We start from the raw sequence: 16,131 nt of genomic DNA on the forward strand, positions 1-16,131 counted from the left end.
TCCTAGTGACAATGCGTCACCTTGCCAGCGTACATTGACGCATCTACGTTTTGTTCGAACGACCTCATGCTTAGTGCGTTTTAGAATTACTAATAACAACATCTAATCTCATCTATCCCGCTCACTCCAAGTACATTAATTATGCACAAGATAGAGACAGACACGACGTAAGGAATTATGAATTTTGTTTGTGTGAGACCGACGCTCACCTTCAGCAAGGTAAGATACGGCCGGCGCTAACAAAAATAAAGGGCTAATAGATACTTCGAACATTTGAAGGTAACAACAAAGCAAATAAAGTATTAATTATCATCGAACCTTGTTCCCAAATTTTAAGGCACAAGTTGGTAAAATCTTGTGCCGATATTTTACTTCCTTTAGAGTAAATTTTGGTTCAGAAAATAATCCAACTACCTATTCTTCCCAAACACGAAGTTCAGTTAATTAAAATAATATTAATATGTGTTTTGAGAGAGAAAAAACAAAAAATGAATAAAAATTCTTTTTTCTGAACTTTTTAACATATTATAGTTAAATTATAAATTATCACCAATTTTAACAACTTTAGAAAAGAGATCAAAAGCTTTGTTTTTAAATTAAAACGTTATTTAATACATTAGATGAATATATTTTTGCTAGCTCTAGGAGCAAGTGCTGTACACCGCCTCTGTATATACAGTGACGTCATTCACGCTTTGCATATTATCCTTTCTAACTTTCACTAACCTTGACGGAGTCACGATAATAGAAAAGCTCTTCTAATAAGCTTTTCTAATGTTCATTATTTAGTTTAATATTTCACTTTGTTTTTATACACTAGAAAATTAAATATTGAGTGAAAAAAAAGTCTTTGACATTTAGGTGTACACACATAATATACTGAAGTGGAAAAGCTTGCCCTCGGTACGTAATTTTCTTTGAACTCAAGCAAAAGAAAGTTATCTTTATCATCTACGTAACAAGAACCATAACAGCTTGTACGTTTAAGATTGTAATATCATAGCGTTCGTAGTTCACGTCATCGCCCATCATCCATATTGCAAGTACCGTCTCGCCTTATCCGTAAAAGCATCAACTTTGACCAACTTAAAAGTAAAATTTTAAAGAGAAAGTATTCCGTACGGTCAGAGATAAGGCCAGCGGGTAGCATTTGCGCTTTGTTTCGATAAAATCAGATTTAATTTTTGAGACCCTTAACGTATGAATGTATGGCATTTTTGTTTATCAAATTAAATCAAATAGTTACTTTATTTTTTATTAACGACTAAAACATGAAATGTAAATTTAATTTTTACAAATACACAATTACTAGAGTAAAAATATACCTTGACTTATTATTACAAAACAAAAAATTATATAAAGCCGTTTGAAATAGTTAGTGAAAAATTGCGAATTATATTTTATTATTCTATATTATAACATAACTGCCTAGATTTAAGTACAAGAAAAGATTACTAAATACTTGCTACGTAAGTATAAGGTGTCATATCTATACGTATTTCAATTCATTCTTGATATACATAGAATAAATTCAATAGAATTTTATTAAATCCGCGCTTGCCAATAAAGCGTTCAATAAAGATAGTAATTTAGGTAAAGATTGTTATGCGGAAACGAATATTGTTTACAATGTGATATCTGTAAGAATAGTGCAAGAGACAGGTTGCCCGTCAGATAACCTAAACTAAAATGCGAACGAAGCGATATGATAACGCAAGGCGTTACGCGGACCGCTGCTACAATCATTAGATAAACATATAGGTCACTGAACCGACCTAGTTTCGATTGAGAGCCACCACGACGTTGTGTGCGTTTTCGTTAAAAATCTACGCAAACACTAACAGTAACCAACGCGGTTTACATACGTGCGCGTACGCAAGCTTGTATACGTATCCGCTTCAAAATCAAGGCGATTACTGAAAGATTTTTTCTGTTGTTTCGAAACAACTTTAATTGAAGAGTTGTAGAAATTATTTATCAATAAGTATGATTTTGTAACATGCGAAATAATGTTATAAACTACCAGTCAAACCTGAGCACTAAATTAATTATGAAATAGTTGTAAAGGAAGTTAAATACTCAAATGGAACTCTACATAGAGTAGTGCATTAAGCAAAGTACCATCTAGCTCATAGTTTGTAATATAAAACATTATATCTTAATGTAATTACAAAAAGAAATTGTTTCAGAAGTCAAAATACAATTATAAATTAGTTGCTTATTATATAACCAATATTAGCTTATTGCTTTTCAAATTCAATTTTATTTTTAAAACTCGAAGTGTTAAATAAATACCAATAACATTTAGTTTAGTATAGGATATCGTTGTAGCAAGATTTTATTTCAAAACATGCTGAAAACATTCCTGTAGGCTCGTAGCGTCTTAAATCTTGAATAGCTTTAATATTATTCTTAATTATTCAAAGAAATATGATGTTATCGACAAGCTTTTTTCAAAGAAATATTATAGATTGGCATATTCGCTAGTATGTTCTGTTGTGACAATAATCCGATAGGGGGCGATAGTACAAAACATCTCGTAGCAAATTCAATATGGCCGCCGGTATCTATTCTCCTTGAATAGTTTTAGCCTATAAATGTGCGTATTTTTCAATTATTATAGACAAAAATTCATATTTTAAATGAATTAGCTCATCAAATTAATAGAATATATAGTATTGTGCATTAGGTGCGCATATTTTTTTCAAAAATCCAATACGTGAAATAACTCCGACAGATACGTAGTTACTTTAAAAAAAAATGTATTTATAGACTAAAGAAGGATTCTTAGTTGCTTTTATTAAGCCAATATAATTAATTTTAGTTAAAAAATATGACAATAACAACGTTATTATTTAACTTGTGCAATTATTGTTATTTCGGTTTTATCTGAGGATATTTTTTTATAGTTTTGAAGTTTTTCGGAGATCATATAACTAATAAGCTTGTTGTCAAACACGTGTTGCTAGAGGTGTGTGCGTGACCGTTAAAAAAAAACAAACAAACATTTAGTAGATGAAAACGAGAGTGTATATGCCGTCGTGAACACATAGCATGGAAGCTTTCAAAGTGTACCGTAAAACATCGTCTCACCGTAAAACATGTTTTTCAAGCTCGCCTGTTTGCTAAGAATAATAGTGTTTCTGTCCATTCAACCGAGGCAGATGCGCGCGTATTCAGTTCGCTTTTCATAAAATAGTCCATCACTGATTCGTGCCATACACGGCGTCGTAAAGGTAAGCGTGAAGCGTACCGTCAGTCGCGCTCGCGGTTGGCGCCCGTACGGAAGTAGGTTAGTAACTAAAGTTTTGTTTGCGTGAGGCTGCGGCGCGCTGCACTCCGCTCGCTAACGCTGGCGCGCGGCCCTGCTCGCTCGCCCCACCGCCCGCGCGCTTCCCACCGCGCGCCCGCACATCTTTCACTTTCGGGCTTCGGGTCGCTGCCACCCGCCCTCGCACCCATTGTTATACCGCGCTGAAACTCCGCTGAGCACTCACGATTTAAATCACCCTCTCATTCACATTTTGAACCCTTACGTAAATTATTAACGCATAATGATTACACGCACCTTCCATTTACAGTAAATCCCATAGGAATTTTTTTATTTTTATTAACTGTTTTTTTAAAGTAGGTACCCTTTGACTACATCTCTAAATTAGGTATAAAATATTCTGACTAGCATACAGGAAAATGGCGCATATTTTAGCTATACGAACAACATGTTAGAACGGTGAATCAGAAGCTTGTAGTGTTTAAGTCTATATCATTATTACATACCTAGTTTTGTAATTGATACAACGAATCTTTTGTTTGCGCTTTATTTAGATTGACTGGATACAAGATGTGTAGCATTGAAATGTCAAAATTAATGATAGCGCAGAAACAAAACAAAGCTCAACGTGATTAGAATTGCTACATCATAATAGTGTTTCCCGATTACGATCTAGTCGATCTGTACCGGGTTTCTAATTTGGAGTAGTCTCTGGTATCGAATCTGCCATTCGAATATGGAATAGAATGTGTTGAATGCGGTTGGGTACATCACACGCATTCGCAGAGTGCTCATTGTCGGTGGTTATGTAAGGCAGAGGCCGCATCGATGCCGCTGCTGGAGTCAACGTACGGCATTGACACGCGGCCGTTCCCCACTGCCTGCGCGCTGTCGCCCTCCCCTCGCCTCCTCACCGCTGCTGAAACCAGCAGCTGCGAAATTGGGTCACGAGCTACGCCGCCTCACGTCTAAACCGACCAATGGATTTGGACCTCTCCGTTTGTGAGCGATTTGTTAGATCCGAGTCATTAGTTGAGAACGCCAGGAAGCGACTCGGCTCAAGTCAAACTGGATCTCGTAGAGCGACAAACAAATAACGTTTAGTTTAAAATAACTGTTTCAAATTGACGAGACAAGTATCAATGATAACGCCGAAATATTAGCTTATTTTACTTAGCTCATTTTCTGTATATGTAGGTCAAAAGTGTGTTATTTTTTAACTATTGATGGACTTATAAATAAAATGTTATTGGAATTTTGTTTTATTATCTGGTAATAAAATATAAAACAACATATTTATTCTTATAATGACATAAATAGTTTCTAATATTAATGCATGAAAGATAGAGAAGGAAAACAGCAATGCACCGGCATCGAGCGCTAGAGTCAACGAACGTCATTGAAGCGTTACTCGATGCTTTTTCTGCTCTCTGTGTAAGGTAATAAAGTTGAAAATCTTCTGTCGCAATTGCACAATCTAGCCTTGGCTCTTACTGGCCTGGCTGACTTAGACATTCTATCTACTTTTACGAGTACATTGGCGAAGGCTCCAGTACTTGGTACTTAGATATCTTTGTACTTAGTCGCTGCAACTAGTATTGCACACGCCAACTCGACGATTGCAGATTTAATTTGTGTATAATAAAATAATTGTACATTTATAACAAAAGTATTGTCTCTACTATAGTTATTTTCAATAGTAGTTTCGCATTACTGTTGAACCAATACTAAATATGCCACATACTTAATTTAAGTTTATTCATTGAACTTCAATATTATCGATGATTATGACTTTGGAACTTTTTCATTTTTTATTGTCAATAAATATAATTAAGGAAAAATATGTTACAATATTTTAGCAATCTTTAAACTATAATAGTTCAATTATTATATAACAATTACATAAAAACTATCGAGCAACGAGCACCTATAGATGAAAATGCTGATGTCATGATTTCCGTTCGAATCATATAACACCCACAACACATAGTACGGAATAAGAACTATAAAGGAACGGATGATTGTGTATATTACTCCATTAATAAAATATTCTTATGACTAATTGTATATTAGGCTAGGTTATGGTTGGTAAGGTAAGCGCCTTAGAAATAATAAATGCAAACAACACAACAAACAATCACCAATCGCGTTACATTGTTTCGTTTATAGTAAGGTTAAAAATATTTGTTTTTATAGCAAAAAGGTGTAATAACTATCGATTATAACAATTACGTCAGTAATATCAGATCCTTAAATGTTAATATCGACACTATAATAATTTACATTGAAAGCCAATTTATGAAGGTCAAGTTAATACTATTACATTCAATTAAATTTTACTTATAGTACGAATTTGAATTACAAGTGATAATTAATCAATGTAATTACTAATTAGCCTCTTCAATTATTTGTTCTCTAAAACTTTGCATTATTTGATTACAAGAGACATCTGAGTAAAAAAAAATATTGCGTTCCGATTTAAATTTTGAGTGGACGTCAATAAGCACTTATTATACATATAAATATTTATTAAAATAAGTGTGTGAATCAGTGGGAGGCATTTAAAAAAATTCTTATTATTTACATCCTGCTCTATGCACAAGTTTTACTTAATCTAACATTTACGCTAGCAACATGACCGTGAATATGATTTATTTCGTATGACGCAATTACGTCCAATTCAAAACAAGTGAATTGATTATATATGATGGGGGGTGGCGTCAAGTCGCCCCAGTTTTGGGTCGCAGGCTGCAGCGGGTGAACGAACGTCATTGACCCAACTAGTACCTGCGCTGTTCGCCCCTAGCGGATAAATGTGGCCATTGAAACTGCTTGGTAACAGAAATATCGATTCGTGCAACGCTGATTGTAATCATTTGTGGATCTTTATCGTGGTGGCTAGGTAATGCTTATGCATGTGAAGGAATGGCTGATGATGGTAATTAAGATTTTGACGCAAAATTTTGTAAATTATTTACTGAAAATTGCGAAAAAATAAAAACAATAGTTAGTCATAAATGAAATAAATTCACCGTTAAAGATACAGTTGTAGAATTATATATTACTTCTACTAGACTTGAAATAACTACTTTTTGAGAATAATAATTTATAAAATGTAGTATTCGTTCACATGTGAATTAAATTTAAATTAACGCAATTCTTATATTCATATTATTTTGCGTGAGATTTATAGAATTGTTGGGAAATTGCAATTTTTGGAATGTTACCTACACTTAGAAGTTAGAAGTTAGAATGGCCATATTGCAAAACAGTGAAATTGTTGATAGAATCTTGTATTTTATTGTTGTTATTTGTTTGAATTTGCATAAAAGTGCCCCATTTATATTACAATTTATTGATATCTGCGAGCTCTACCGACCAAAAGTTATTTATAGCATAGATAAATCCTTCAAAACATGAACCAAGTTATTGCAACCACTTTTTCAATTAAAAATTAAAAATGTGCACAGTTTTTATAAGGCTCGTTAAAGCGAAGGATGGTGTCAAGTGATCTTAACCCGGGTGCACTCTGGAGGGTTTTTGTGTATCACTAGCTTTGTAAGACGGGGATGGGGAGGATGGCGCGGGGAGCATGGAGGATGGAGGATGCGAGGTCAGCACGTGCGAATGCAGAGGGTGAACGAACGTCATTGACCTACCTCGGAGGCCTACTTATAATGTGCCGATAACAACCCCGCTGATAACACTTGTTTGCGCTCCTATTAATGCGCCGCTTCAACATCGGTGCGGAATTTATGAGTGTTACTTTATTATTAAAAATATACTATGGCGCGAATAAAGTTTGATTTTCCTTTGTATAGATAAAGCTGTTGCGTAATACCATGTTATAATAATAAAATAACATTGTGTTACGTAACAATTTTACGAGAGAATAAAGAACGTATGTTAATTAAACAAGAGAATGAAGATTTTATGTTAAAATACAACTTAAGATACAATTATTTTTTATTCACATTTTATCACATTATCAATTAAAAACTCTTTTAAAATTACCAAAAAAAGGTAAGCTCAAATGAGTAAATATCAATAGCATTTTTTTCTTAAATCATTTCATTATTTAAGCCCTGTATTCTATTAAGTTTTAATGCAAGATAAAGTCAATCGGGCTCAAGTTTAGTCAACTAGGTAACAAGTCGCTATTAGTACGTTATCAGCACAGATAAATATGTTCAAACCTTGCTCTACCAGCTCTATGATTTTCCTTCTAGTTCCTGCAATTTTATGTCAATGTCAAGTGTAGCTAGATTGTATTTGTTGGTCGTTAAATTATAATTGGTTCATAATTCGGCCATTCAGTTCGAATATTCGCAACAATTCGATACATGTGCTTCTAAATACTACAACTTTGAAGCAATTGGTTACAGTTGTATAAATACAATAATTCAAATTAAACAATAGTTATTCATTTTTTGAAGAATGAAAACTAACTAAACGTAATGGCCGACGTCAATATAGCAACGTCGTTTCAACCATTGCAAATGTAACTTCTATCTGTCTACGACTGTGAGATCGCACCGACGTGGAATCATTATTTTACTTAACGACATAACGGAGTATTGATTCAAAATACTTTCCTTATATCATACATTTTAATTAATATTACGTATTTAAATTAATCTAAGGGACTGAATCTACAACTTCACTACTAATAAATCGAGTACTAATCTACAGCTTAAGAACTTAGCAACGTTATTCCAATCTTTTCCCCTCTTAGCTGGGTAGTTATCAAATCGCTCGCGCTCGCTCTTAAAGGTATCAGAAATATTAGTGTCCGCTGCACCGGAGCCCATTTCCGACACCCCGGATCAATACAAGCCGGGGAAACGACCCCGTGACCTCGGCAGAAGTAGGACATCGCGCAAGCGCCTCTCATTAACTCGGTGCATCCGCTGCCATTTTGAATTGCTAATTTTCTATCTAGCAATAATTGACGGTGATGTATGTAGAAGCTTTTATCCTAATTATCCTTCGGAATTCAGCTTTGTTTAGATTCTCCTTGAAGATTTGAAAATATATGCTACGGAAAAAATTATGCGTGGAATTTCGTTATAAAAGTTTTATCATCACAAAAAGGTACTTTCGATCTCAGTATCATGAAAACAATAAGTTTTAAAAATATTTTTGCAACTACATTCCCTGTACTACAAGGTCCAATTGCGTTGACGTCAACTGAAAATTAAACTTTAAAGGTTAAATGTCACGTTGCAGCTCAACTCTAGTAGGATAGGATCGATGGAAATCTAGCTTTGAAATAAATATATAAAATTCGCATTAAAAAACCTGAAAATACATAAAGTTTCAATGACATTGGTTTTAGTAATAAATCAAAGCATAATGTTCTCTTAAATGTTTTGATAAAAATATTTATTTCAGTTAAAATATATAAAGAAAAACAGAAAATAAAATGAAACGTTTTTGCATCGTTTTCATTTTCAATAACAAATAAATGATACATGTAGATATAATTATTTTTATCTGCAATTGTTAAACATTAGGTATATAAAGAACAATCGAATGATGAAAATGATAACTGCGTTAAAAACAACCGACTTCAAACTTGCACTTGTAAAATTTACAAATACCTACAGACAAAAATGCTCATAAAATAAAAACTACTGGGCCTATCCGAATAAAATTTTTATGGGACCAATTCGACACCATCCCGCATCGAACAAAAAAATAATCACGTAAATCGGTTCAGAAACCTCGGAGTAATCGGTGTACATACATAAAAAAAAAAAATATATACCGGCCGAATTGATAACCTCCTCCTTTTTTTTGAAGTCGGTTAATAATGAATAAATTGGCTTTCTATCTAATCCATAAAGATTATAACATATATAAAGACTGCAATTTACACAATATGAATTAACAAAAATAATCTAGAAAGCTTTACACAAAGTTTCTATAAAAGTACCTTCTTTTCTTTCTATAAAAGTACTTAATACCCTGGATTCTACGGACAATTTTATCGTGTCTAAGAGGAATTATAAACGATAGAGCTACGGAATGTTACCTCGAGTAACACGTAGTAATTATTTAGTTTACATTTTGAGTGCGTTGAGCATTCAGGCTTATAATATATAGGCAGTTGCAATGCCAAGGTAACTGCCAAAAGGCGGCGTGAGGTCAGAGCCCAATGTCAGGGGCCCTAAGATTTTGTGTTTACAGCTCTCAATGAGGCTCATTTTGTAAGCCGATTTAATTCTATTTTTGGAGCTTATGCAAGTTTGTATTTATATCACTGTACAATATAGAATACTAGGTTTCCGCCCGCGGCTTCGCCCGCGCAGTCAAAGAAAAACCCGCATAGTTCCTGTTCCCGTGGGATTTCTGGGATTGCGTCATTTTCCCGGGATAAAAAGTATGTAACGGAATTTGTATGTCCTTTCTCGGGTATCAAAATATCTCCATACCAAATTTCATGAAAATTAGTTCAGAAATTAGTAGGCGTGATTGAGTAACAGACAGACAGACAGAGTTACATTCGCATTTATAATATTAGTATGGATTCTAAAACAAAGGACGATAGGATGTAGATGATTCATGAATAATGTAGAGCATAAATGAAATCTTATCAAATAGTGATAATTAACCTATAAATACGGACTTTTGCTTCTTACGTATTCATGTTTTACTTTTTTACTAACACTAACACTTTCGTTATACTGTTTGAATTTATTACATTTATAACACTTTTTTTTACAATGATTTTTTAATAATATAAATAATAAAATCTGACAACATACAACTAATAATGATTGCTTAATTCACGTTTAAACATACGATGTTAAACATCAAGTGATGTCGTAAACGTTTTGTGGGATAGCGTCAACTAATTAAGGCCAACCAAAATAAACTTTGAAATAGAACAACGGAAAACCGTTAAAAATTTAATGTTTTCATTTTCATTCGTTCAAGTATTTTTTGTTCTAGGTTATTTATCAGATAATGATTTAATGAGGCGGAATTTGTTCTTATAATCATTATACAAATACTTATCTGAACTTAATTTTCCCAAAAAAGGTTAAGATAGAACTGTCTCCAGATACGAAGAACTTTTTTTTAAATCAACATTTATGCAATGTTTATAATTTTGACCTTTAAAATGTAATTAATTGTAAGTTCTAAACTGACTTAGCGTAAATAATTTTAATATTTTAAAACACTAGCGGTCCGCTCCGGCTTCGCCCGTGGTACATATTTTCGTTTTCTCTACATGGGAACCATCCTCGTACTTCAAGGAATATTTTAAAAACAAATAATCATCGAAAACGGTCCACCCGTTCACGCGTGATGCCGTGACCAAGGAAAACGGGTTTCATTTTTATATATTTAATGAATGAATGAATGAATGAATGAAAGCCTTTATTGCAAGATATTTACAAGTAATAATAATTTAATAGCTTAACTAGGTTTCTTCTGGGTATCTTGCTTGCCTTTCGACAAAAGCCTCCTCCAAACTCTTCCATGATTGCCTTTGAAGTGCTATTCTTCTCCAGGTCGCTCCTCCTACAATTTCCTTTAAATCATCCTCCCATCTAATTTTTTGTCTCCCTCTGTTCCTTTTTCCTTCCCTGGGATACCATTCCAAGAGATCTTTAGTCCACTTTCCTTGTTTATTCCTCATTATATGCCCTGTCCAACGCCACTTTAGAGATTTGACTGTCTTCACAATGCTATGCAATTTCGTCTTTTTTCTAATATTAGTTATTTTTACTCTGTCGCGTCTTTTAATTTTTAACATGCTTCTCTCCATTCCTTGTTGGCACACCTTTAATTTTTGTAACTGTTTTTTGGTTAAACACCATGTTTGGCAACCATAAGTCATCACTGGGCGTATGCATGTATCAAAAACCTTACTCTTTAATGTCTGGCAGATGTCGTCGTTTTTAAAAATATTTTTCAAGGACCAAAATCGTTTCCAAGAACTTGCTACCCTTTGCTCTATTTCTTTTGTCATAAGATCATTGGGAGATATGATCTGTCCCAGATAAAAATATTCTTCCACATACTCTATGTACCTGTTGTTGACTTCTATTGGAATTTTAGTTCTATTGGTCATTATTTTTGTTTTTAATGTATTCATTAAAAGTCCTACTTTTGCGCTTTGGTCGGCAAGCTGTTGTAACATTTTTTGTAGAGTTTCAGATGTTTCAGCTATTATAATGAGATCGTCTGCGAATCTTAGATGGTTTAGGCGCTGGCCATTAATGTTTATACCACAAAGGTCCCAGTCTAGATTCTGAAAAATACCTTCCAGAACAGCCGAGAATAGTTTTGGTGACATGGGATCCCCTTGTCTCACCCCTTTCTGTATTTCAAAGTCTCTTCCAACTCTCTCAAGCCTAATTTTAGCCGAAATTTGACTGTAGATGTTTTTGATGAGGTTTATGTATTTTTGATGGACTCCCTGTAGTTTTAATGCCACCCAAAGATATTCGTGTCTTATAGAATCAAACGCCTTGCTGTAGTCTACAAATCCTATATAGTACGGTTGATTGTATTCATTACATTTTTCTATAAGTTGTTTAATAACAAAAATATGATCAAGGGTTGAATAATTGCTTCTGAAGCCAGCTTGTTCTCGAGGTTGTGATTCATCCAAGGTGTTTGATATTCTGTTTAGGATTGTTTTGGCAAATATTTTGTATAGGTTAGGCATTAGACTTATTGGTCTGTAGTTTTCTATTAATTGTTTGTCTCCTTTCTTATGCAGTAAGATAATCGTTGTGTCGGTCCACTGTTTGGGTATTTGTTCAGTCTGATATATTTCGTTAAATAAATGGGTAATAATAGGGAGGGTCTCTGATGCAGTCTTCTTTAAGATTTCGTTGCTGATTTTATCATCGCCTGGTGCTTTGTCGTCTTTTTGGGATGATAGGGCCTTTTCTACCTCGCTCACTAGAAGCGGTGGTATTTCTTCATTTTCTTCGTCCATCTTATAAAGTCGATTTTCTATAGGTAATGTAGCGGTGTCCTTGTATAGTGTTTCGTAGAATATAGTAGCAGTTTCTAAAATCTTTTTTCTATTTGAGCTTGTCGTGTTAGTTGTTGTATTTTTTATTTTAGGTATCCAATTTTTGTCTTGACTTAAAAGTTTTTGTGCTTTTTTCACTCCACCCGTCTTTTCTATTTGCTCTTGTATTAGTTTAATTTTTGTTTTCTTTTTAAAGTTTCTTATGTTCCTATTGATCTGTTTACTAATTTCTTCTATTTCTTTCTTATTGGATTTTCGATTTTTTAATAGTTCTTTCCTAGTTTCCAAAAGTTTTCTTGCTTCGTCCCCCACTTTATCTCTCTTAACTTTCACAGATATCAAGTTTTCTTTTAATTTTATAAGGTTTTTTTCTAATACCTTATATTTGAATAGCACTGATTTATCGCTATTTATCTGCATTTCGTTATTGAGTATATGGCCAAAACTTTTCAACATATCATCTGGAATTGGTGGAATTTTGTCATAGTTTTGTTTTATGAATTTTCTTGACCTTTTTGGTTCTATTGTTTTTATTGTACCTCTCAACAATCGGTGGTCTGAGTTAAAGTTAAGTGTATTAATGACTTCTACGTTTTCAAAATATTGTGGCTTATTTGTGAGTATAAAATCGATTTCGTTGCAGGTTTTGGCGTCCGGGGATATCCAAGTCCATTTTCTCTTAAATTTCTTCTTAAATAGTGTGTTCATGATTTTCAGGTTAAATTCTAATGCAAAGTTGATTAATCTTTTTCCATTATCATTTCTTTTACCGTAAGTATGAGGGCCCATAATCTCGTTTTCAGATTCTGTTTTTTGACCTAATTGACTGTTGAAGTCTCCCATTATTATTAAATTGTCGTACTGTGTTTCTTTTAATGCATTTGTTAATAATCTATAGAAACTGTCTTTTTCTTCTCTATCAGTTTGGTCGTGTGGGGCGTAGGTCTGTACAATGGTCCACATTTTGCTGTAACCTGGTATATTTATCTTTAACATGATTATTCTATCCGATATTCCTATGAATTCTTCTACTTCCTTTTTAAGAGCAATATTTATTAGGAAACCAACGCCATTCCTTCCTTTTTCCTTGCCTTTGTTGAAAAATATATATTTACCTTCTACTTCTAACATTTCTTCTTCGTTTCTTTTCGTTTCACAGATACCTATTATGTCCCAACGTATTTGTTCTATAGCTAGTTCAAATTCTGCTTGGCGTTCCTCGGTTCTCAAAGTGCGGACATTAAATGTGGCAATGTTGAATTTTCTATAATTTAAAGTTTTATTGTAAGATGCGGTTGATTGGTTTGGAGGGTTGTAGTCTGAAACCCCACGGTGACAAGCCGGATTGGGGAGTGCTATACTAAAAGTTCTTCTAGTTTGTAGTTGGTCTTTAACCAGCTGTCGGGGTTTTGTTAGTTTTTTGCAGAGGAGGGGATAGTGGAGAGAGAGTTGCTTCTTACTCTCATAATATCGAAAGCGTTTTTTCTGTGAGACTTAGATATTTCTGTAAGTTTTTGTTTGTTGTCCGGGATGTTTTTATTTGGTGATTCTGATCGATTACGTTTACGATTTTCATTCTTATTTTTGTTATCACGCACTATAAGTTTATCGTATTTTATAACTGCGTATCTTCCTTTTTCCCTTTCTTCAATTAGTTGCTGTTGTAATAATTTCCTTTTATCCAAAATATCTTTTGGGTAGTCCTCTACAATGTAAACGTTTTTAATCTTTTTCTTGCTCTGTATTACTTGTTCTTTTTGCCATAAACTCAAAAAGGAGATAAGAACTGGACGAGGCTTATCACTTTGCAAATTTTTCTTACCAAGGCGGTATACTTTGTTAATATCACTTGGCGTTAAATCAATTGCAGTTCCAGATGTTAATAAATTGATGGTTGTTTTTAATAGGTCCATACTTGAGGTTTCGTCTTCTTTTATTCCAAAAGCTATAATATTTTTCTGACGTTTTTCTCTTTCCAAATAATCTATTTTGGCTTTTAAATTTTGATTTTCCATTTTTAAATTGGTAATTTCTTGTAAAACTGGGCCGAGTTTTTCATCGATTCTGCACATTATATTCTTTGTCTGTTCCTGCATCTCCATCCTTAGTTTATCAAAAAGTTTTTCAAATTCATTCATTTTTATATTTATAAAATTGGGTAATTTTATACAACGGGTGGCAACCCCTGTGATTGAAATCGGACAGGTGTCAAAATCAGACAACTGTCACTATTATGACTTGATTTGTCAATTGAATCAAATCAGATGTTATAACCTCTTAATAATTACTGTTATTATAAAATCAATATGTCATTAATAATTCTTCAATTTTATTATTTAAATTGTTCACGGGCACTTTCACTATGTTTTATAAGTATTTCTTCCAAAGTTTGTGCACTTTTAACAATTGAACTGGAATTATTTACACTGGGTATGTTTTCGTACTTGTTGACACTTTGACAGCCGGTAACGGAAAAAAAAAATTTTTATATATTTAACATAATAATAAATACAAGCTACATTTATAAATAAACCATAAAACATTTGGTGATTAAATTGAGCTTCCAAGCTTCTAAAGTCGACATCTTAATAACGATTCAATGTGAACGTTTTCAATTGCAATTGTTTATACTATTCATTGAATATCTATTACGGTTTACGTATGTCAAAACTACAACTATACAAATCTAGTGTTATATTTATTTACAGAATAAAAAAAATGGTTCACGTAGAACAGCATGATGATGCTTTATGACGAAATCGTAATAGTATCGCCTCGGGTTATGATTACATTAATACCAGATTTATATAGGCAATCTTATATGCATGTGTGTGTTTATACATATGGCAGTGACAGTGGCTTGACCCCCCTTTGACCTAATTTCGAGTTTCATCCAGCGGGTTCGTGACGCACGCGTACGCGTATGTACTTATAGAGGTACTATGTATAGCTCAATGAGTTAAAGTTGGGAGCGAGCGTGACCACAATGTAGGGACCCGGAGTCATATATGATAGGATTAAATAGGATAAGAGATAAGCTCTTAAGATAAATATGAATACTTGTTTTTAAACTGATATATTGGTATGTTACTTCAAAAATTTCACACATACACAAATTAATCTATACGACTAGTACATAAGTACCTACCCATTTTATATTCCTACCTACATGCTTGCTTAAAGATTAATATAATATAAAGACTTTTCCTCGTAGAGATTAAAATAGATTAATAATTTACTAACCGTCAGTTTCAGGTACTATAAGTATATAATTGGTAAATAAATTATTAAAAACAACGCAACATTTACGATATGACGAAGACGCTTCATTTATCGATCTATTGAATAAAATATTGCGATATTAGTAGCAGATATTTCACTCTCTTATAGCTTAATCTGTGGTTGAAGTAAATTCCAAAATAAAATTTAATTTATTAATAAATAGCTTTCCACCCGCGGCTTCACCCGCGCAGTCAAAGAAAAACCCGCCCGTTCCCGTGTGATTTCCTGGATAAAACCTATCTTATGTCCCGGGGTAAAAAGTAGCCTATGTAAGGACAGGACCGAGAAAGGTCTCGGGTATCAAAATATCTCTATACCAAATTTCAAGCAAATTGGTTCAGTAGTTAAGGCGTGATTGAGTAATAGACAGACAGACAGAGTTAATTTCGCATTTATAATATTAGTATGGATTGAATACATTTTTTATCCAAACATCGCAACATATTTTCCTTTAAATAGCCATTTAGTCAGCGGTTTAATTTATTTTCTTAGATTTGCCCCTAAGTAGATTGTGTAAACAATCCCTTCATTGCAATAGATAATTGCGTACATTGAGGAAGAAAATTTCATCAACGAA

General features: G+C 33.4%; 2 protein-coding genes across 3 annotated transcripts in view; both read right to left on the minus strand.

Annotated features, from left to right (window-relative positions):
- LOC123701398 (hormone receptor 4) overlaps window positions 1-3,303 on the minus strand; it is a 35,451-nt gene extending 32,148 nt beyond the window's left edge. For both annotated transcript variants that reach the window (XM_045648858.1, XM_045648866.1), the window contains exon 1: window positions 3,094-3,303. In XM_045648858.1, the coding sequence (XP_045504814.1) occupies window positions 3,094-3,151 (58 nt within the window). In that variant the 5' untranslated portion in view covers window positions 3,152-3,303. The remainder of the gene's footprint in view (window positions 1-3,093) is intronic.
- A 10,381-nt stretch (window positions 3,304-13,684) lies between these two features.
- LOC123699864 lies at window positions 13,685-14,374 on the minus strand. Its single transcript, XM_045646911.1, has one exon. The coding sequence runs from the start codon at window positions 14,372-14,374 to the stop codon at window positions 13,685-13,687; it is 690 nt and encodes a 229-aa protein (XP_045502867.1).
- Between the last annotated feature and the right edge of the window lie 1,757 nt (window positions 14,375-16,131).

The sequence above is a fragment of the Colias croceus genome, chromosome 2 (genome assembly GCF_905220415.1).
Source record: "Colias croceus chromosome 2, ilColCroc2.1".
Classification (NCBI taxonomy): Eukaryota; Metazoa; Arthropoda; class Insecta; order Lepidoptera; family Pieridae; genus Colias; species Colias croceus.